Genomic DNA, 15,616 nt, shown 5'->3' on the forward strand with positions numbered 1-15,616 from the left:
GGATACTCACCTGGAGGGGTATGTGTGTTTCTCCATGATAGGCATTTATTATAGGAGGCAGTTGTCCTTGCTGATAGGCCTCTCTTTTATCTCTTTGCATGTGTGTGTTGCCCCTTCCTATCTGCTCAGATCGGTGTAGTCTAGGTCAATATGTGTCTGTTTACTTCACCAGTTTTAGCAAGATCCAACATGTCCACTAAGTATCCTGTACTGATTGATGCTTAAACAAAGAAAAGTCTGAGAGCATGGACAGTTACTTTTAAATAGGGCAGAGTGAGATGCTGGGTGCAAGAAGAGCTGCAGTCCCTAGCCTCTAATCAATTGAGGCATCACAAGAGTCATTTCGCACATCCTTGAATATATTCTGGGGTGCCTTGTCACTATGGAACTTGATGTACGCAATGGAAAATGTGCTTGTATTTGGTTAGCTCCAACAGATTAATAAGCGTAGCTCAATATCTTCCTGGCTGGTTGGCCTGCGGCAACTGCTTCAGCTTTGGGACATAAACTGACCCTCTTGGTCAAAATATAAGTTCCTTGACTCTTGTGAAGCTTTGTGCACCGACGCAGAGTAAGGATTGGATCAGAGACCGGATTCTTGTTGATGCCTTGCTTTAGATCCTGTGATAGTTTTGATTTCTTTGCTGTGTCCTCAGGAGAATGAGGTAGACTTTTGTAAATTGTTAGAACCTGCCCAAACCTATCTCAAGACCGGCAAAGATCAAGCTGCTTTAAGCCCTTCTGTGAGAACCTGATGCTGGTGTGAGGAGCATTCCCAAGAATGTGGTGTAGCTGCCTCTTCCTGGCCCACTCAAGGTGCATTGCATGTATGTGCAGTTTGCTTCTCCTCTGCAAGAGAAATTGTCCTTTTGCTGTTTTGCTGAGAATGTAGACCTAGGCATGAGCCCCTTGGGAAAATGACTACCATTCAGTCAGTTGACCAAGCTTCTGTTCCTGATCTGTAGTCTCAACCCATTTGTTTCTGGGCATGTTGGTTTCATAGGCCGTCCAGTGCTCTTGCTGTCAGCTGCCTGCTGTTCACCCCATTAGTGATGCTCTGATTTTCCTTCATTGACTCCCGTAGACCACCTTTCCCTCACTGGCCCGGCTGCTGTCACTTTGCATCCCCTGGATTGTGCCTGTGGATGTCTCCCTGAGGCTGCGGGGACTCCCACTGTCAACCGCATCATCCCTAAACATCTCTTATCAGAACAGTGTTTCCTTGTCTGGGGCTCTATCTCATGTACCTAATACTTGTCATTGTGAATGCGCAATTTGTAAACAGATTGCCCTTGTTATTAAGAGGTTTGCGCACTTCCTACCCAAGTAAGTTTGAACTAGCATATGCTTGTAAACCTTTGAAAACCAGACCCAAACATTTAAGCTGCATGACTGACAACCCACATTTGTTCCCTACGCTTTTCTGGAGTGCACACATAAAGGACTGAGTTATCTTCTAACGAGAATCCGATTGTTCCTATTTTGGGTCGAAATTGTTTATTTGGGATGTGTCACGTTTTTGATGAACGCTTTGACCATATAATAAAAAAAAAAGTCTAGTTTTTATAAGAAAATAATTGAACTTATTGGACAGTCCATTTATTGTGAATTGCTTATATGTTAACTTGGTGGGTGTGGGGGGGAGCACTTAACACTACCACCACTAAGTAGCCACCGGGAATGTCAAGGAATCCATAGTGGCCAGACGTCTGTTGAGAGTGGTCATCAGGGATAACTTATACAGAAGAGAGACTTGGTTGTAGGGTCTGACGATTGCCGAACAGGGTTATGTTGGGGGAGTGTATGCTTGAGGCTAGCATGGGTTTGGGGAGGATGGGTCTTTCTGAGGAGCTGTTGAAAGGAACAACTCGATGTGGTATGTGCTTAGGTAAGTGCTGGATGAAGGATCTGATTTGGTACAAATGGCATGTGATAAATGCTTTTGAGGTAGAAGGTTGTGTTTGGGGGTGGGGTGCTTAGGGAGTAATCTCTGCTGTAACGTATTCCCTTCTACCCTTGTTCTGGTAGGCTGAAGCTGCAGGCAGGATGAGCTATCCGCCATCCATGCAGACCCAGACCTGCGGTTCCTGGGAGATGAAGGAGCGACTGGGAACTGGGGGCTTCGGAAACGTCATCCGGTGGAAGAACAAGGTGAGTCTATCACTCAATGTCTGTAAAACTGTGTTGGAGTTCAGAGAAGACTTTGTAGAACCTATGGTTATATTAAATATCTTTCCATGGGCTAAGGGTTGTTTAGTAATATCTTATAGCTCAGAGCCATAATACATTTTGAGTGGTGGTCCTTGGAGGTGACTGTGGAAGGCCATTCTTGTATTTTTAATGTAAGGTTTATGGCCTCTATGTTAAAACATTTTGCACATATTCTATTATTAGTCCTGTCCAATAAAGCATTTAAAGTACAGATGGAAAAAAATGTGGTAAAGCAGAGGTTCATTAGCTGGTGTAGCAAAGGACAAATTGACTAATTATTTTGAGAAAATTCTCTAATGAATCTTTGCTGCCTAGAGAGAGAGAGAGAGAGATAAATACAAATGGTTCTTGGATTCTTTATTAAAAGTAGAAGTGCTTTCCTTCCACTGAGACAAAGCAATGCTTGTGGAAACCTTCAGTTACCATCAGGTTTCTGAGAGTCAACACGTCAGAGTCCCTTACATCGTAGCTTACTGTAGGTGCTGGCTGCTCCCTTACCTATGCCAACACTGATGCAAGGATCCAAGTTGTCTTCCTATTGTTGCTCACCAGCAGCTATACCTTCACGTGTGTCAATCTGAACACCGTCCTAAAACTGGAGATGAGTAAACTTAATAAGTTAAGACTAGTCCTCAGCTTATCTTCCCAGATTGGATTATATTTTGTGTACTCAGATGGTTTCACTAAAGTGTAGACACCACAATAATCAGCGGCGGCTCCCTGCTAAAGCGGAGGAGTGTTGCCCGACTGCTTCAACTGCAAGCTCAATACCAAAAAATAAAATGATAATGTAGAATTATTTTATTTTGTGTTTTGAGCTTGCAAGTGAAGCCAGGTTAGGTTAGAGCCGGGCTGGGCCAGGCGCCGGGCTCCCTGGCGTCAAGGGAGGAGGAGTGGTGGCTGCACCTTAAGTGCGCATGATGGTTTGGCCGGTCGTCTCGGTCCGGCTAAACCGTCATGCGCACTTGGCGTGTTCTCCACAGGTTGTATTGTAGAGGCTGTGTGCTTTCTGCTGTGGAGAAGAGGACAGAGGAGAAGCGGCGGTATTCAGGTAAGTGCTTTTATTTCTATTTTATATCCCGCTCCCCTTCCCCGCCACCCATTTCGGAAGTAGCCGCTACTACCAATAATGCTTCATAAGAAGCTTGAAATTATGTTTGCAGTGAGTAGCTGTTACCACAGGCTAGTTTTATCTCTGCAGAGCAAAATGAAAAAGAAAAGAATGAAACTGAAGTACTGGAAGTAGCAGCAGTCCTCACTGATTGAACTTCAAAGCCCTGCCACTGCAACATCTCACTGTCCATCCCAGTGACAGTCCTTAATTCTTTCATATAGACAAAGACAAGTGTTCTTGCGAGGATGACTGTGAAAACAGCCGCAAAACCCACTGTTTGACCACCTTTTCAGTTTCCTTGACGGATTAATTTTGCTTATCATGAAACTGAAATAGTTGAAGATCACTGAGGGCTCACGAGGGAAAGTCCCACTCCAGACATCTATTCAGAAAACATCAAAACACCCAAAACAAATCAAACTGCCAGTTAGACATTTTGTAGTAACCCAGATACACAACTGATGTCATTGGCTTCTAGGCTGGTGAGGAATTAAGCACTCTAGAGCACCTTTTACTTTCACAATAGCCACACTGTGTGACCAAGTTCATTGGTCACTTAGTAGCAGTGGTGCTATTGTATGAGTCCTTTTAGATGCCACCCCGTCACCTTGTGCTAAGTGGAGCTGTGTATTTGGTTCAGGTCCAGAGTCCAAATTTCTAACGACCTTTGGCAAACTCGAAATGTAGTTCTCGTCCAATTAGTATCTCAGCCCTAGCTTTATGTTTATGCTGTGCATTGCATTGGAACAGAACTGAAACTTAAGGCTGCAACCAGGGTCAAATTGGGAACACAAATAGGCACAGGCAGTTCAAAAAAAGTGGCCCACATTTGAGGAGCACCACCTTTCCCAAAACATTGCTTGGTTATTATCAGGAGGCTAGGAGGTTAATTGTAGAAATGTGTGGTACATTAAGCATTTTAAAGCTTGTAGGGTCAGTTGCATTGCTGAAGACTGGAAACTCTGTAGTTGTAAAAACAGAATACTTATTCCAGTCTCTTCGCCTCGTACAAGGTTGCAAGAATCCAGCTCCCAATCAACTAGGATTATAATATCAATCAGAGATCTGGTACAAAGCCAAGGGTCAAAAGGGTTAGGTCAGGCTCCCTGGGAAAGAATCTACAGTGACGAAAGAGAAAAGCGGCACTGAAATTCCTCATTTTGATGATTCACTACAAAGGGGTTTCATATAATAAAACCTGTCATTTCAGTAGCCCCCTTTTTTTTTTTTTTAAATAATACCAGTAATTATTAATAACCAATTATTCCCTAGTATAATAAAAAAAATATGTCTACCCTTGCTGCCACCAGAGGTTGTGAATCAGTTTGGTGGCTGGTAAAGGCGCACAGTGATAACTGTAACAGCCATCAGCGAGATTGACCAGGCCTAGCAAACTCCTAGATTTGGCCTCTGGATCCTGCCAGGCCTCAAGACCTCCCCATTAGTGACCTGCTGTAGTGTCACTGGTAGAGGTAGCCCTTGGCCTTTTTGTCATAATCGAGAGAGCGAGAGAAAACACTAAGTGAAATTGAGTGATTCCGGTCAGAGTAAGGTGAGTGAGAATGAAGGAGGTAATTCTTGGTATATGATGTATCGAGGTAAAATGCAGGCACATAAGCTATTGTTCTTGGCATATGGGACAGCTGGGGCATAATGTGGGTGCTGACATAGTGGGCATAATTCTTGGTAGAAGGGGAACCTATGGCAAAATGCTGGCACTGTGGAGGTATTTCCTGGCATATGGAATGAGGCACCCTTGGCAAACTGCTGGTACACTAAAAGTAATTTGTTTTCTATGGGACTCCAGTGGTAAAATGCTGGCACTGACATATTGGAGATCCTTCATGTCATGTGGGACACACATCGAAAAATGCAGGTGCTACCCTACTCAGTAACTCTGGGTGCTAGGGAGGACAGCCATGTTATATTGGGCATGGGAAACAGCCAACCACAACAACATTCTGGCCTTGACATACTAGTGGTAATTTTGACCTATGAGCTGTGTTAAAACGCCAGGATCCGCTAAAATTAGCGGCGGGACATCTCCGCGACCGGACTGGCCGCATAACATTAAACCAAGGTTGCCCATATAGGAGATGTCACACAGAGAAGAGTTACCGCACTCACATCCCCGGCGGTGACAAAGTCGCTGCTCTCGCTCATATCCCTCGATTCACCAAACGCGTTTCGGGCGGTGAGCCCTTGATCACTGGGGGATATTGGTGCCAAAGGAACTGCATTGAGCACATCTCCATACCTGCAACGGGGCAGCAACGCCCACCTGGGTGTACTTTGGATAACCTGGGGTCCTTACAAGCATATTGACTGCATCTACCACAATGCAATGCCTGACGACGCCCATTGGGGCGGGACCTTAATTCAAATAAAATGGTTTCCTTACAACAGAAGCTGCCTCCGTGTTTGTCTGCACCAGTGATCAAGGGCTCACCGCCCGAAACGCGTTTGGTGAATCGAGGGATATGAGCGAGAGCAGCAACTTTGTCACCGCCGGGGATGTGAGTGCGGTAACTCTTCTCTGTGTGACATCTCCTATATGGGCAACTATATATATATATATATAGAGATATAGATATAGAGATATAGATATAGAGATAGAGATATAGATATATAGATATATAGATATATAGATATATCTATCTATCTATCTATCTATCTATCTATCTATCTATCTATCTATCTATCTATCTATCTATCTATCTATCTATCTATCTATCTATCTATCTATCTATCTATCTATCTATCTATCTATCTATCTATCTATCTATCTATCTATCTATCTATCTATCTATCTCAGAAAGACATGCGGCTTCCCTTCCCCGTATCTCATCCCTGGCCTTACGCGTTTTGAAGCGTTTGTGCTTCTCTTCAGAGGCCGTGTTAGCAGGCAGTCAATTACAGCTTTCCACATCCTTCTGCGTGCTTTTATTTAATTAAATGGCTTCCGGTGTGCCAAAATTATCATTGATATTGCACGCTGGGGATTGTAGTTAATTCATGCCCTTCGGTGGGTCTGTCTGTTACACATACTTTGGGACAACAATGTTCAGCTCTCCAGTGGGCTCCAGGAAAGGACTCTGCATGCCTGATTTGTTCACCTGCTGCGCCTGTTCAAACGTGAGTATTCACTTTGAAGGTCCATCATACTTTTGAAAGTGGTGCGTCGTCCCCGCGGTCTGGAAGCACCGCGTTAATATGTTTCCCATAGTTTCCCCAGAGTCGGGACCGCACTCCACAACAGGTAGGTTGCAAACCTCTAATTCAGAAAGACATGCGGCTTCCCTTCCCCGTATCTCATCCCTGGCCTTACGCGTTTCGAAGCGTTTGTGCTTCTCTTCAGAGGCCATGTTAGCAGGCAGTCAATTACAGCTTTCCACATCCTTCTGCGTGCTTTTATTTAATTAAATGGCTTCCGGTGTGCCAAAATTATCATTGATATTGCACGCTGGGGATTGTAGTTAATTCAGCCCAATTCATGCCCTTCGGTGGGTCTGTCTGTTACACATACTTTGGGACAACAATGTTCAGCTCTCCAGTGGGCTCCAGGAAAGGAGCCCACTGGAAATTATTAACCTACAGGGGCACCCACTGCACATTTTGAGTTAAATGTGGTCAACTCCTGGGGAGTGTCTGCCTTAATTGAATTGGCACACCTTTAAAGTACTTCAGTATTTAATACATGCACTTAAGAGACAGTGGTTTTGAGCAGGTTTATGTGAATATTCTGCTTTAAAATACACTATTTGACCTTGTTTAAAAAAAAATAAAAGTTAGGGTGGAGACACCCCATGGAACCTCCTTTGAAAATGGGCATGCTCGCTTTGTTTGCTCACTGGAATTAAGAGTGTGTATTACACAACTCCACTTTAAAAGCAGCTTTTTGACTTTGTTCATCCCCTGTATTTAAGGGACAGGCATCAATTGTTTCTTTTATAGCACCATGTGCCAAGTGTAGGGTGTCATGGTGATTTCCATCACCCTCCTATATTGTGAACAGAAAATGAATGAATCATACAAGTGTGTAAATCAATTCATAGGAAATGTTACTTAACACAGTGAGGGTTAAAATGTGTAAAATTATCATATCTTCCAATATTCGCTGGCATTATATGTCAAGAGTGCTTAGTCTGGTGGAGCACAGGCAATAATTGAAACATAGCACAGTGGTTGAGGTTGTCTGCACTAATGAGACTTTACTACCCAAAGAACCCTTTATTACCAATATCAAATTGAAGAAAGATTGATTAAAAAAGCAATAAGATTCTATGCTTTGGAGTTTGCATGCAGCTCCTTGATGCTGGTTCATAGCTCCCTGTGCTGCAGTGGAAGGATTATAACTAGGGCCACTGGAATTATTCAGCAACCACAGCGGTTTCTGCAGGATTATGAATGTGCCACATATTTGCCACGTAATCCTTCATCTACTGCAAAATGTGCAGATTTTATGGGAAAAAAGCGGTTTCTTGCTCTGTCAGTTTAAAAGTTAGTAAAAACTTGGAAGCAACTGTTCTTGTGGATTGGAATGCCCTTCTCAAATGTTGATTGCTCATCTTTTAGATGTTTATTGCTGTATTTAATTGTTAAACTGATACTATTGAGTTGAAACATTTGACCTGACTGGATTCCAATGTTTTAAAGTGACAAAATAATTAAGCAATACCATCACAAAAGTTGCTTCATTTGTCTTTTTTATGCCCCAAAATGTAGTCAACCCTACCTCATATTTTAGTCCTCTCCTGCCACAAAATTCTAGTGGCCCTGATTATAGCTTATGAGCTGCAAGTAACAAAAGGACCTCTGACCAGTAACCCACTGACCTTTCTACATAAAATACAAATCTGTGATCTGCAAGCTACACGTTGTGCTTGCAGCAGGCATATAAACTCTCTCCTCTAACTTATGACGAGTTAAACCTGACTAGACAAAACACAGATCTCTCTTGCAAGTACATGCGTTAAAAAAAACCTGGAAATGTGTTGGGTAATTTACTTAATGAAATTTGAGCCAGCCAGGTACAAATGAAAATGGCCACAACACCTGACCTGGCCTTCCCACCCCCAACCCCTCCCACTACGACCCACTCGTGAAGTCCTGGTGGAGGAGAGGTCAGGTGAAAGGTGAGTGACATTGTTTTACCTCTAGTCCGGGCTGGCCCCATGGGGGCTGACGTGAGAACTGAAAACTAGATGAGAATGGCCCAACGGCCACAACAACACATGGCCTCTTCACACTCCTCCCACCCCCGCTCACCGTGGCCTCAGTGTGGCGGCTGGGGGAGGAGAGTTGCGGAAGAACACAGCTTTTGACGTTTGGTCCACCCCCATGGGGGCCAAGCTAGTCTCCCAACAACGATTCTGCAAGCCCCCTATCCTTGCCGCCATCGCCTCAAAGAATAGTGCTATGTTTCTCTTGCCTGCCTGCCCATTCTGGCTCCATATGATGGAGACCTGGGCATGTGGACATGGCAGTGGCTGGAAAGGACAATAGGAGACCCTGTGGGCAGTTGATGGTGGCCCAAAAAAACAGTCCCCCAGGCACCGCCCCATCAGCTTATGTCCAATTGCCTGCTTTGCCAATACCACCCTAGCTGCATCATCAAGTGCCTACAGACTAGAAAGCAAAATGTCATTCTAAAATATGCATTCTTTCACAGTGTCTTCTGGTGAAGGCTTTCTGTCTCGAATCAGAGAGAAGAAGAGGGGCCTGTAACAGTGAAAATTGAAAGATGCCTAATCGAGTAATAATCGTTCCTCACTCCTTTGCAAGTTGAAGATTTCTTAGGAGAGTGTGCTATAAAGTAAGATGGATTACAGAGATGCAGTGGTCCAATTCAAGATCTGTTTCATGCCCTTCTTAGTACATCTACAGTATAAGTCTGACTAACTGTGTAAATATGCTATCTAAATGTCTTATTTATGCTTTATTTGCAAAAGCTATTGAATAATGAAAGCAATTGGGTGATTTACCTTCGCTTACTTAGACGGTAGTCAGATAGGCAAAGTTCACCAATCACCCATTCCTTAGATTCATCTCTCTGCACAAAGCAGGTCTTTTTTGGGGAGTGCTGGGCCTAACTGGGGAGCATCAGGCTTCTTTCAGTCATGAGATGTCTGGTAAACAGTCTTGCTCTTGCGGCATACTTAATCACTTAGCAGCTTTATCAGAGGATCTGACCTGATTATTTAGATTACTACAAACATCCACCTGTCGCCCGAAAGCCTCTTGTATACTTGTGATTAAATTCTCTTGGTGTAGTTATGTTATTTTCTAGTATTGTTTGTTACAGTGTTGGGGTTATTCTGTTTCTAGATTTTCATAAGATTATTACTAAAACTAGGCAGGCCCTGACTCTGGCCTGTCTTAAGGGTAGGGCCTTCCTTCATTGTCTTTTTTTCCCTTGATCTCGCTTTGGTGCTTCTGGTAAGAAAGGTGGTCTGGAATGAACTTTGTGATATCTTCCAGATTTACTATTTCAGATTGCTATGTACATTCCTGCATGTTTGTCAAGCATGTGTTCATTTGCGCCCTTCTTCATGGCTTTGAACTGAGGGAGTAACTCTGTGAAATTAAAAGATGGTTTTCCTCTGAGACTGGGTTGTCTGATTCACTGGCCACTGCTTTTTGCGGAGGTCTTGTGTGGAAATGTAACAAGTGACCCTATTTTATCTAGTGGCAGGAAATGGTGCACAGCTTCAGAAATGTGGATTACAACTAGCCACAATGTTTTACCTCAGCTTTCTCATTGCTCATGAATGGGGGGGGGGGGAATTCCATTTCATGTATGTATATTAAATCTACACTGTAGCATTCACCCATGGGCACTGGAAAAGGTTGAGCTGAATGCACCTGAGGATTCTACTTGCAGCGTTCTGCTTAAAGGAGGTGTTTTCTGGGAGAAGTGCAGATTTCCCGCAGTACTGCTGTGGTGCTTTCTCTGTAGGTTGAGGATATCATTTGGCTTCTCCTTAAAGTAATCTGTGTTGCATAATATTAGCACTATGTTCAGTTGGCTCAACTAGAGTTTCATTGTGTTTACTTGATGTGGTAATGCTTGCCTTTTGTGGCCTGTTATTAATGCAGTTCTCATCGCTAAGCAGCTTTATCACCTTCTGGTGGATGGCTCTGTCTGTATGTCTCCGAATAATCATGATTCTATCCTCCACATGTCTTAATGGATATAATAATCCCCAAGTAAAGGTGGTTTATCGTACCCCAAGGTGACACCAGAGTCCATGTCTGGAGCCGAAGATACAAGGTCTCTTCTCACGAGAGGTTGTGGTGAACACTATACCCCCTTTACTTGAGGAATATTATATACACTTAACATGTGGAGGATAGAATCATGATACTTTTGAGACATATAGATGTTACCATAGAAGCAGAACAGGAATCTGACCTCAAACCCCACTGTAACTGCGAAAAGCAGTAATCTGCAAGCTCCAATCCAGCACACCCAGTAAGCCCTGCCGGCAGCCACGACCATAACCAGCAAGCTGCATTGAGCGGTGAGCAGCAGAAGCGCTGTGTCGCCCTTATCTCCCTGCCTACGGCCCAAACTCTGGGGAGCATGGGAGGGGCGGCGGGGGAGGTTTCGAAAGGCGAGGTGAGCGTGGCAGCTGTAGTCATCTGCTGTCAAGTGTGAGCCCCTGGGAAGTCCCACTGAGGTGGCCCGGCTAGTGCCAGGTGCGGCTTGTGGGTGGATTGCAGGTGTGCCCGCTTGCCCCTGGGCCCCCTCTCCCCCTTTGGGCCCCTGGGCATTCACCTCTCTGCGCAGCTGCAGAAGATACAGTTCCGGTCTCTGCAGCCCTACCACTGGAGCCCTCTTGCTGGTGGATGGCATGACTTCTTGGAGCCTTCAGGACTTGACATCCCCCCTCACGGTGCTGGGTCATTGGGACTGGCAATGGCTTTGGTCTGGGGCTGGTCAAGGCCGGCTGCAGACGGGGCAAGCCTGCAACCCCCCCCACTTTTCCTTTTTAATGCCTGCTAGTGAAGTCCTGATGGAGCAGGTCCCTGAAGGTGGGCGCCGTCCCTGGATCCCTGGGCAGGTTAGGCCACACGGCAGAGAAGTGGTGAGGGGTTACTCCAACAAAGAGTTTTCAACCATCTAAATAGATGAGATCCGGTAGAGTAGGGAAGACTCTTCCCACCCCAAAGCAAAGGTCAAGATCTCTAGGCCATGTTGGCAAGGCAATTACCCTCCCCAAACCTCCCTTGGACACGCCTATTTTGCATCCTTTATTCTAACCCACACATGCTAAAGCAACCACTGACACAAGCATGAGCTTTCGGGAGCATGGCGCCTCTTCCTTGCTAGCTCCTTCTTTGCTATCTTACTTTAGAAAAACACCAGCAGGGGCGAAGGGGCCATCCCTCAGCCTTGGCCCAGATGTATTAAAGGGAAGCCCTCAGCAAGCAACAACCGAGGCCACAGTTCACCTCCTTCAAAATTCTAAAATCACGACCCTGGAGGTCGGCTTTGGTAATAGCCCAGCTGTGGAAGACCTAAGATCGCCCTTAGGTCTATTGACAGGGCCCCAATCCCTGCCACTCTTGCTTCCGGATCTCCACTACTTACACTGCTCCATTAAACAAGTACCAAACAAAGCCACTGGACCTTCTCCCATCATTATAAGGAATCATCCTGACCAATTTCGTATGAATCCACAGCCATCAGTGCAACCAAATTCTTCAGACAATTTGACACCACTCTCTTTCAGTCCGGTTCTACACATGCAGCTTTGTTCATGCTAAAACAATTTGGTCTGCTGTTGACTGACCTTTTGTGTTTATTAAAATTCTTTCTCTCTCTCTGTATCGGCTGGCTTCACTGTGAGTGACAGCCTTCTGCTCTTTAACAAAGAGCATATCAGCACACAAAGTAGTTTTGTTCAGCTTTCAAACTTCTGCAAATATTTGCATCAAATCAAAGAGCATTCTGGGAGCCTCATGTTGCTAAACTTTAAAAACATGTGTACACATTTGTATACTGGAACCACTGTCAGTAGTGCCGTCGGAGCGTACAACATTTACTTAGAGCGCTCACCCTAATAATAAAGGCTTTCAATTAATGAACCATAAATACAAGTGTGAACAGCATTAACATATGGGCAAAAATATTACCTTAACTGCAGACAGTGCCCTTCCTTGAACCATAATGTGGTATTGCAAACTGGCAGCCAAAGGGTTTGTGCTGCAGGGGGTTGGGCCCACGCGTCCGAAGGACAAAATTCACATGAAAACTTGTTGCCCTTGACCCCAAACAATATATCCTGGGCGTCAGGATATAGGAATTCCACATCCCTGGCATCCAAGTGGAGCTTCTGAACACTCTAGCCTTGGTCACAGCCGGCATCGATAGCAAGCTTGAAAACTTGAATAAACTAATAACTCAGGCCCAATCAGCCTCCAACCTAGTGCAGTCTGTTTGCTGCTGCTTTCCTATTATAGATAGCTTATCAACTCTCCCAACATTTCTAAATAGTGTCTTAGACGAAGTAAAATTCCTCTCAAAAGGCACAGGCGGGAAAAAGGAGAACATTGACACCCTGGACCAGAACCTTCTAGAGTGCTCTGAACCAGCACGAAGCCCAGTATGTACAAAGGCTCTAGCTCCTGTGGATCACAAGTGGGCAGGGATCCACATAGCCACCGACCTCAAAGCACTTAATTCCTCCCCTAAAGCTCAAGCCTCGACATTCTCTGTCAAGTGCCTTGTAACCCTGCTGCAAAGTCCGTCAGTTAGGAGCAACTATCCTCCGTCAGCTGACCCTAAGTTGTACTCAACATCTCTCTCGCCGACTTCACATACCGATAAAACTAACAAGCAATCACCTCGTCTACTCAGTAAGAGAGAAAAGAAAAGACAGCGCAAACAAAGAAACAAGTCACTATCAAAAACCAGAGCTGACTCTCTTAAAACTGTTTCCCCTATTAAAAACATCAAAAGTTGAACAATCTTTAAACCTTAGCCCAGGCAGGGCAGGGCAGCAGCACCTGGTGAACTGGCTCCTAGGAATTAAAATCAACTCATGGAAATAGAAGCGCCTTTTGCTGCTACTTAATGCCTACATTAACCCGAACTCTAGAACACAAAGGTCTCCGCTTGATCATCTATCCACGGTTCTGTGTGACGTGACTGTGGTTGCCCCACACGCAGACTGTCTTCATGGGATATTTCAATACCAGCCTCTTCCAAAGGACCCCGGAGGACTTGGATAGCCTGCTCCCGTTCACTTTACCAGATTTAAAGGCACAGGTAAAACCCACAAATCAAAAACGCTGTAGGCTAGGGGAACACTGGGTCTTGCAACTTTACAATGCGAGCTTCATCACTCTGAACAGATTTGCACAGGACACTCCTCCAGAAGGGGCATGGACAAATGGCCGCAAATGCACCTACCATGATTATTCTATCTGCAACTTGGAACTGCTTCCATACATAGAAAAGTAAGGCATCATAACACGCTCTGAACATGACCATCGATCTCCGGTCACAACCATCGCCCTGAATTTAGAACATTATGATCCTGCTAAACCCTCATACACAGGAGTTTACTCCGAGAACCTGAAACTTCTAAGATGGAGTGATGCTATAAGTACAACGATTATGGGAAAATGTGAGCAACTAATAACTCCGATCAACCAGCGGTCTGTTTCCCTAGTATATGACTGGGCAATCTTTTGCTACCATCTCTTAAAGCAATTCAACTTGCCACCGCAACATTCCGTTGGATCCAGCTATAGGCAGGCTCCCCTCTCCCTCCAGACAAGAGCATTAAAGAATATTAGAAACGCCTCCCTTAGGGCAGCCAGGAGATATCCAGAATCAGATTCTTTATTGAAGAGCTACAAAATTGCACAAAACAAGTATAGACGGGCATGTCAAACCGATGAACAACAATACCATCAGCAACTCTGGTGCTCCCTCCATTATGCAAGTAAGAGCCGAACCCATGAAAATTTGGAGCGTTAGTAAATAACCAATCTAATGGAAACCGTAGCCTGGGAAGCGCAAACATCACTGAGCTGGATTGGGTATCCTTACTTGTCGGTCACTTCCAGGCAGAAGAGTGGAAGGCATCACCAGCATCAATTCCTCCCTGGGATCGGCGGGACATCCCACAAGTTGCGCAGCAAAACTCAATGGAAGAAACCTCCATCTCTCCCACAAAGCTGGCCAAAATTCTAACTAAAACCAAATCGGACGGAGCTCCAAGCCCAAACGGCCTGACATAGGCCCTGTTTAAAAAAAAAAACATACCCTTCTGGTCCAAGCGGCTAGCCAGACTGTTTGACTACTCCCTACGAAGCTCAACCATACCCAATTCTTGGCGTGGTGCTATTGTTCAACCTATTCATAAGTCTGGCTCAAGATCTACCTCAAGTAACTACAGGCTAATAGCACTATTGGACAATGAGGCGAAGTTCTTTGCCAGCCTGTTGTTGGAAGACCTGAAGAGTTGGGCTGACTCAAAAAGACTGTTCGCTAAAAATCAAACAGGGTTCATGGCAAACTCTGGCACACTGACCAACCTCTTAGCCTTATCAATTCTTATTGATAGAGCGATCGCATCTGCTACGGTGTTTTTCTGCTGCTTTGTGGACTTCAAAGAGGCATTTGACCATGTAACGAGGAAGTCTCTATGGGCCAAGCTAACCAACTGGGGAAAACCTGCCAAATTGCTGAAGCCAATCATTTAGCTTCAAACTAACACCTGGATCCAAGATAAGATCGGCACCGGATAATACCTATCCAGAAAAATGCTGACGACAAGGGGAGTGAAGCAGGGATGTGTGCTAGCCCGCTGCTTTTAATCTCTTTTTAGCCAATCTTTCAGCAGACTTGGATACAACAAACAGTCCCCCCCCTCCTCCCCAGGATTGGCAGTGCACAGATCTGTAACCTTTTATATGCCGATGAACTTGCTCTCTTTAGCCACACAAGAGTCGGATTGCAACAGCTGTTAAATACTCTACATAGTAACGCCACAACAAACAAATTGGAGGTGTATCTTAAGAAAACCCAAGTGATCATATTTGGCAGGAAGTTGTACAGAGATGGTGGCTTGTGGTATGACCACGCCCAAATTCCAGTTGGCAAAACCTACAGGTACCTGGGAATCCATATTGACTCAAGGGGCACACTAATTAAACCTCGCCATGAAATTGTCATGAAAGCCACAGCTCTTCAAGTTAGCCTCTCTAAGCTTTCCAAAAAGCTGACCGGGCCCAACTTAGCTGCAATGCTGGAAGTAATGCGAGCCAAGATAG

The 15,616-nt window shown here is 44.9% G+C and overlaps 1 protein-coding gene across 1 annotated transcript in view; it reads left to right on the plus strand.

Annotated features, from left to right (window-relative positions):
* IKBKB (inhibitor of nuclear factor kappa B kinase subunit beta) overlaps positions 1-15,616 on the plus strand; it is a 432,685-nt gene that overhangs the window by 57,897 nt on the left and 359,172 nt on the right. Inside the window, exon 2 of the mRNA XM_085634081.1 lies at positions 2,029-2,151. Coding sequence (XP_085490207.1) covers positions 2,029-2,151 — 123 coding nt within the window. The remainder of the gene's footprint in view (positions 1-2,028; positions 2,152-15,616) is intronic.

Source organism: Triturus cristatus, chromosome 11, assembly GCF_964204655.1.
Source record: "Triturus cristatus chromosome 11, aTriCri1.1, whole genome shotgun sequence".
Classification (NCBI taxonomy): Eukaryota; Metazoa; Chordata; class Amphibia; order Caudata; family Salamandridae; genus Triturus; species Triturus cristatus.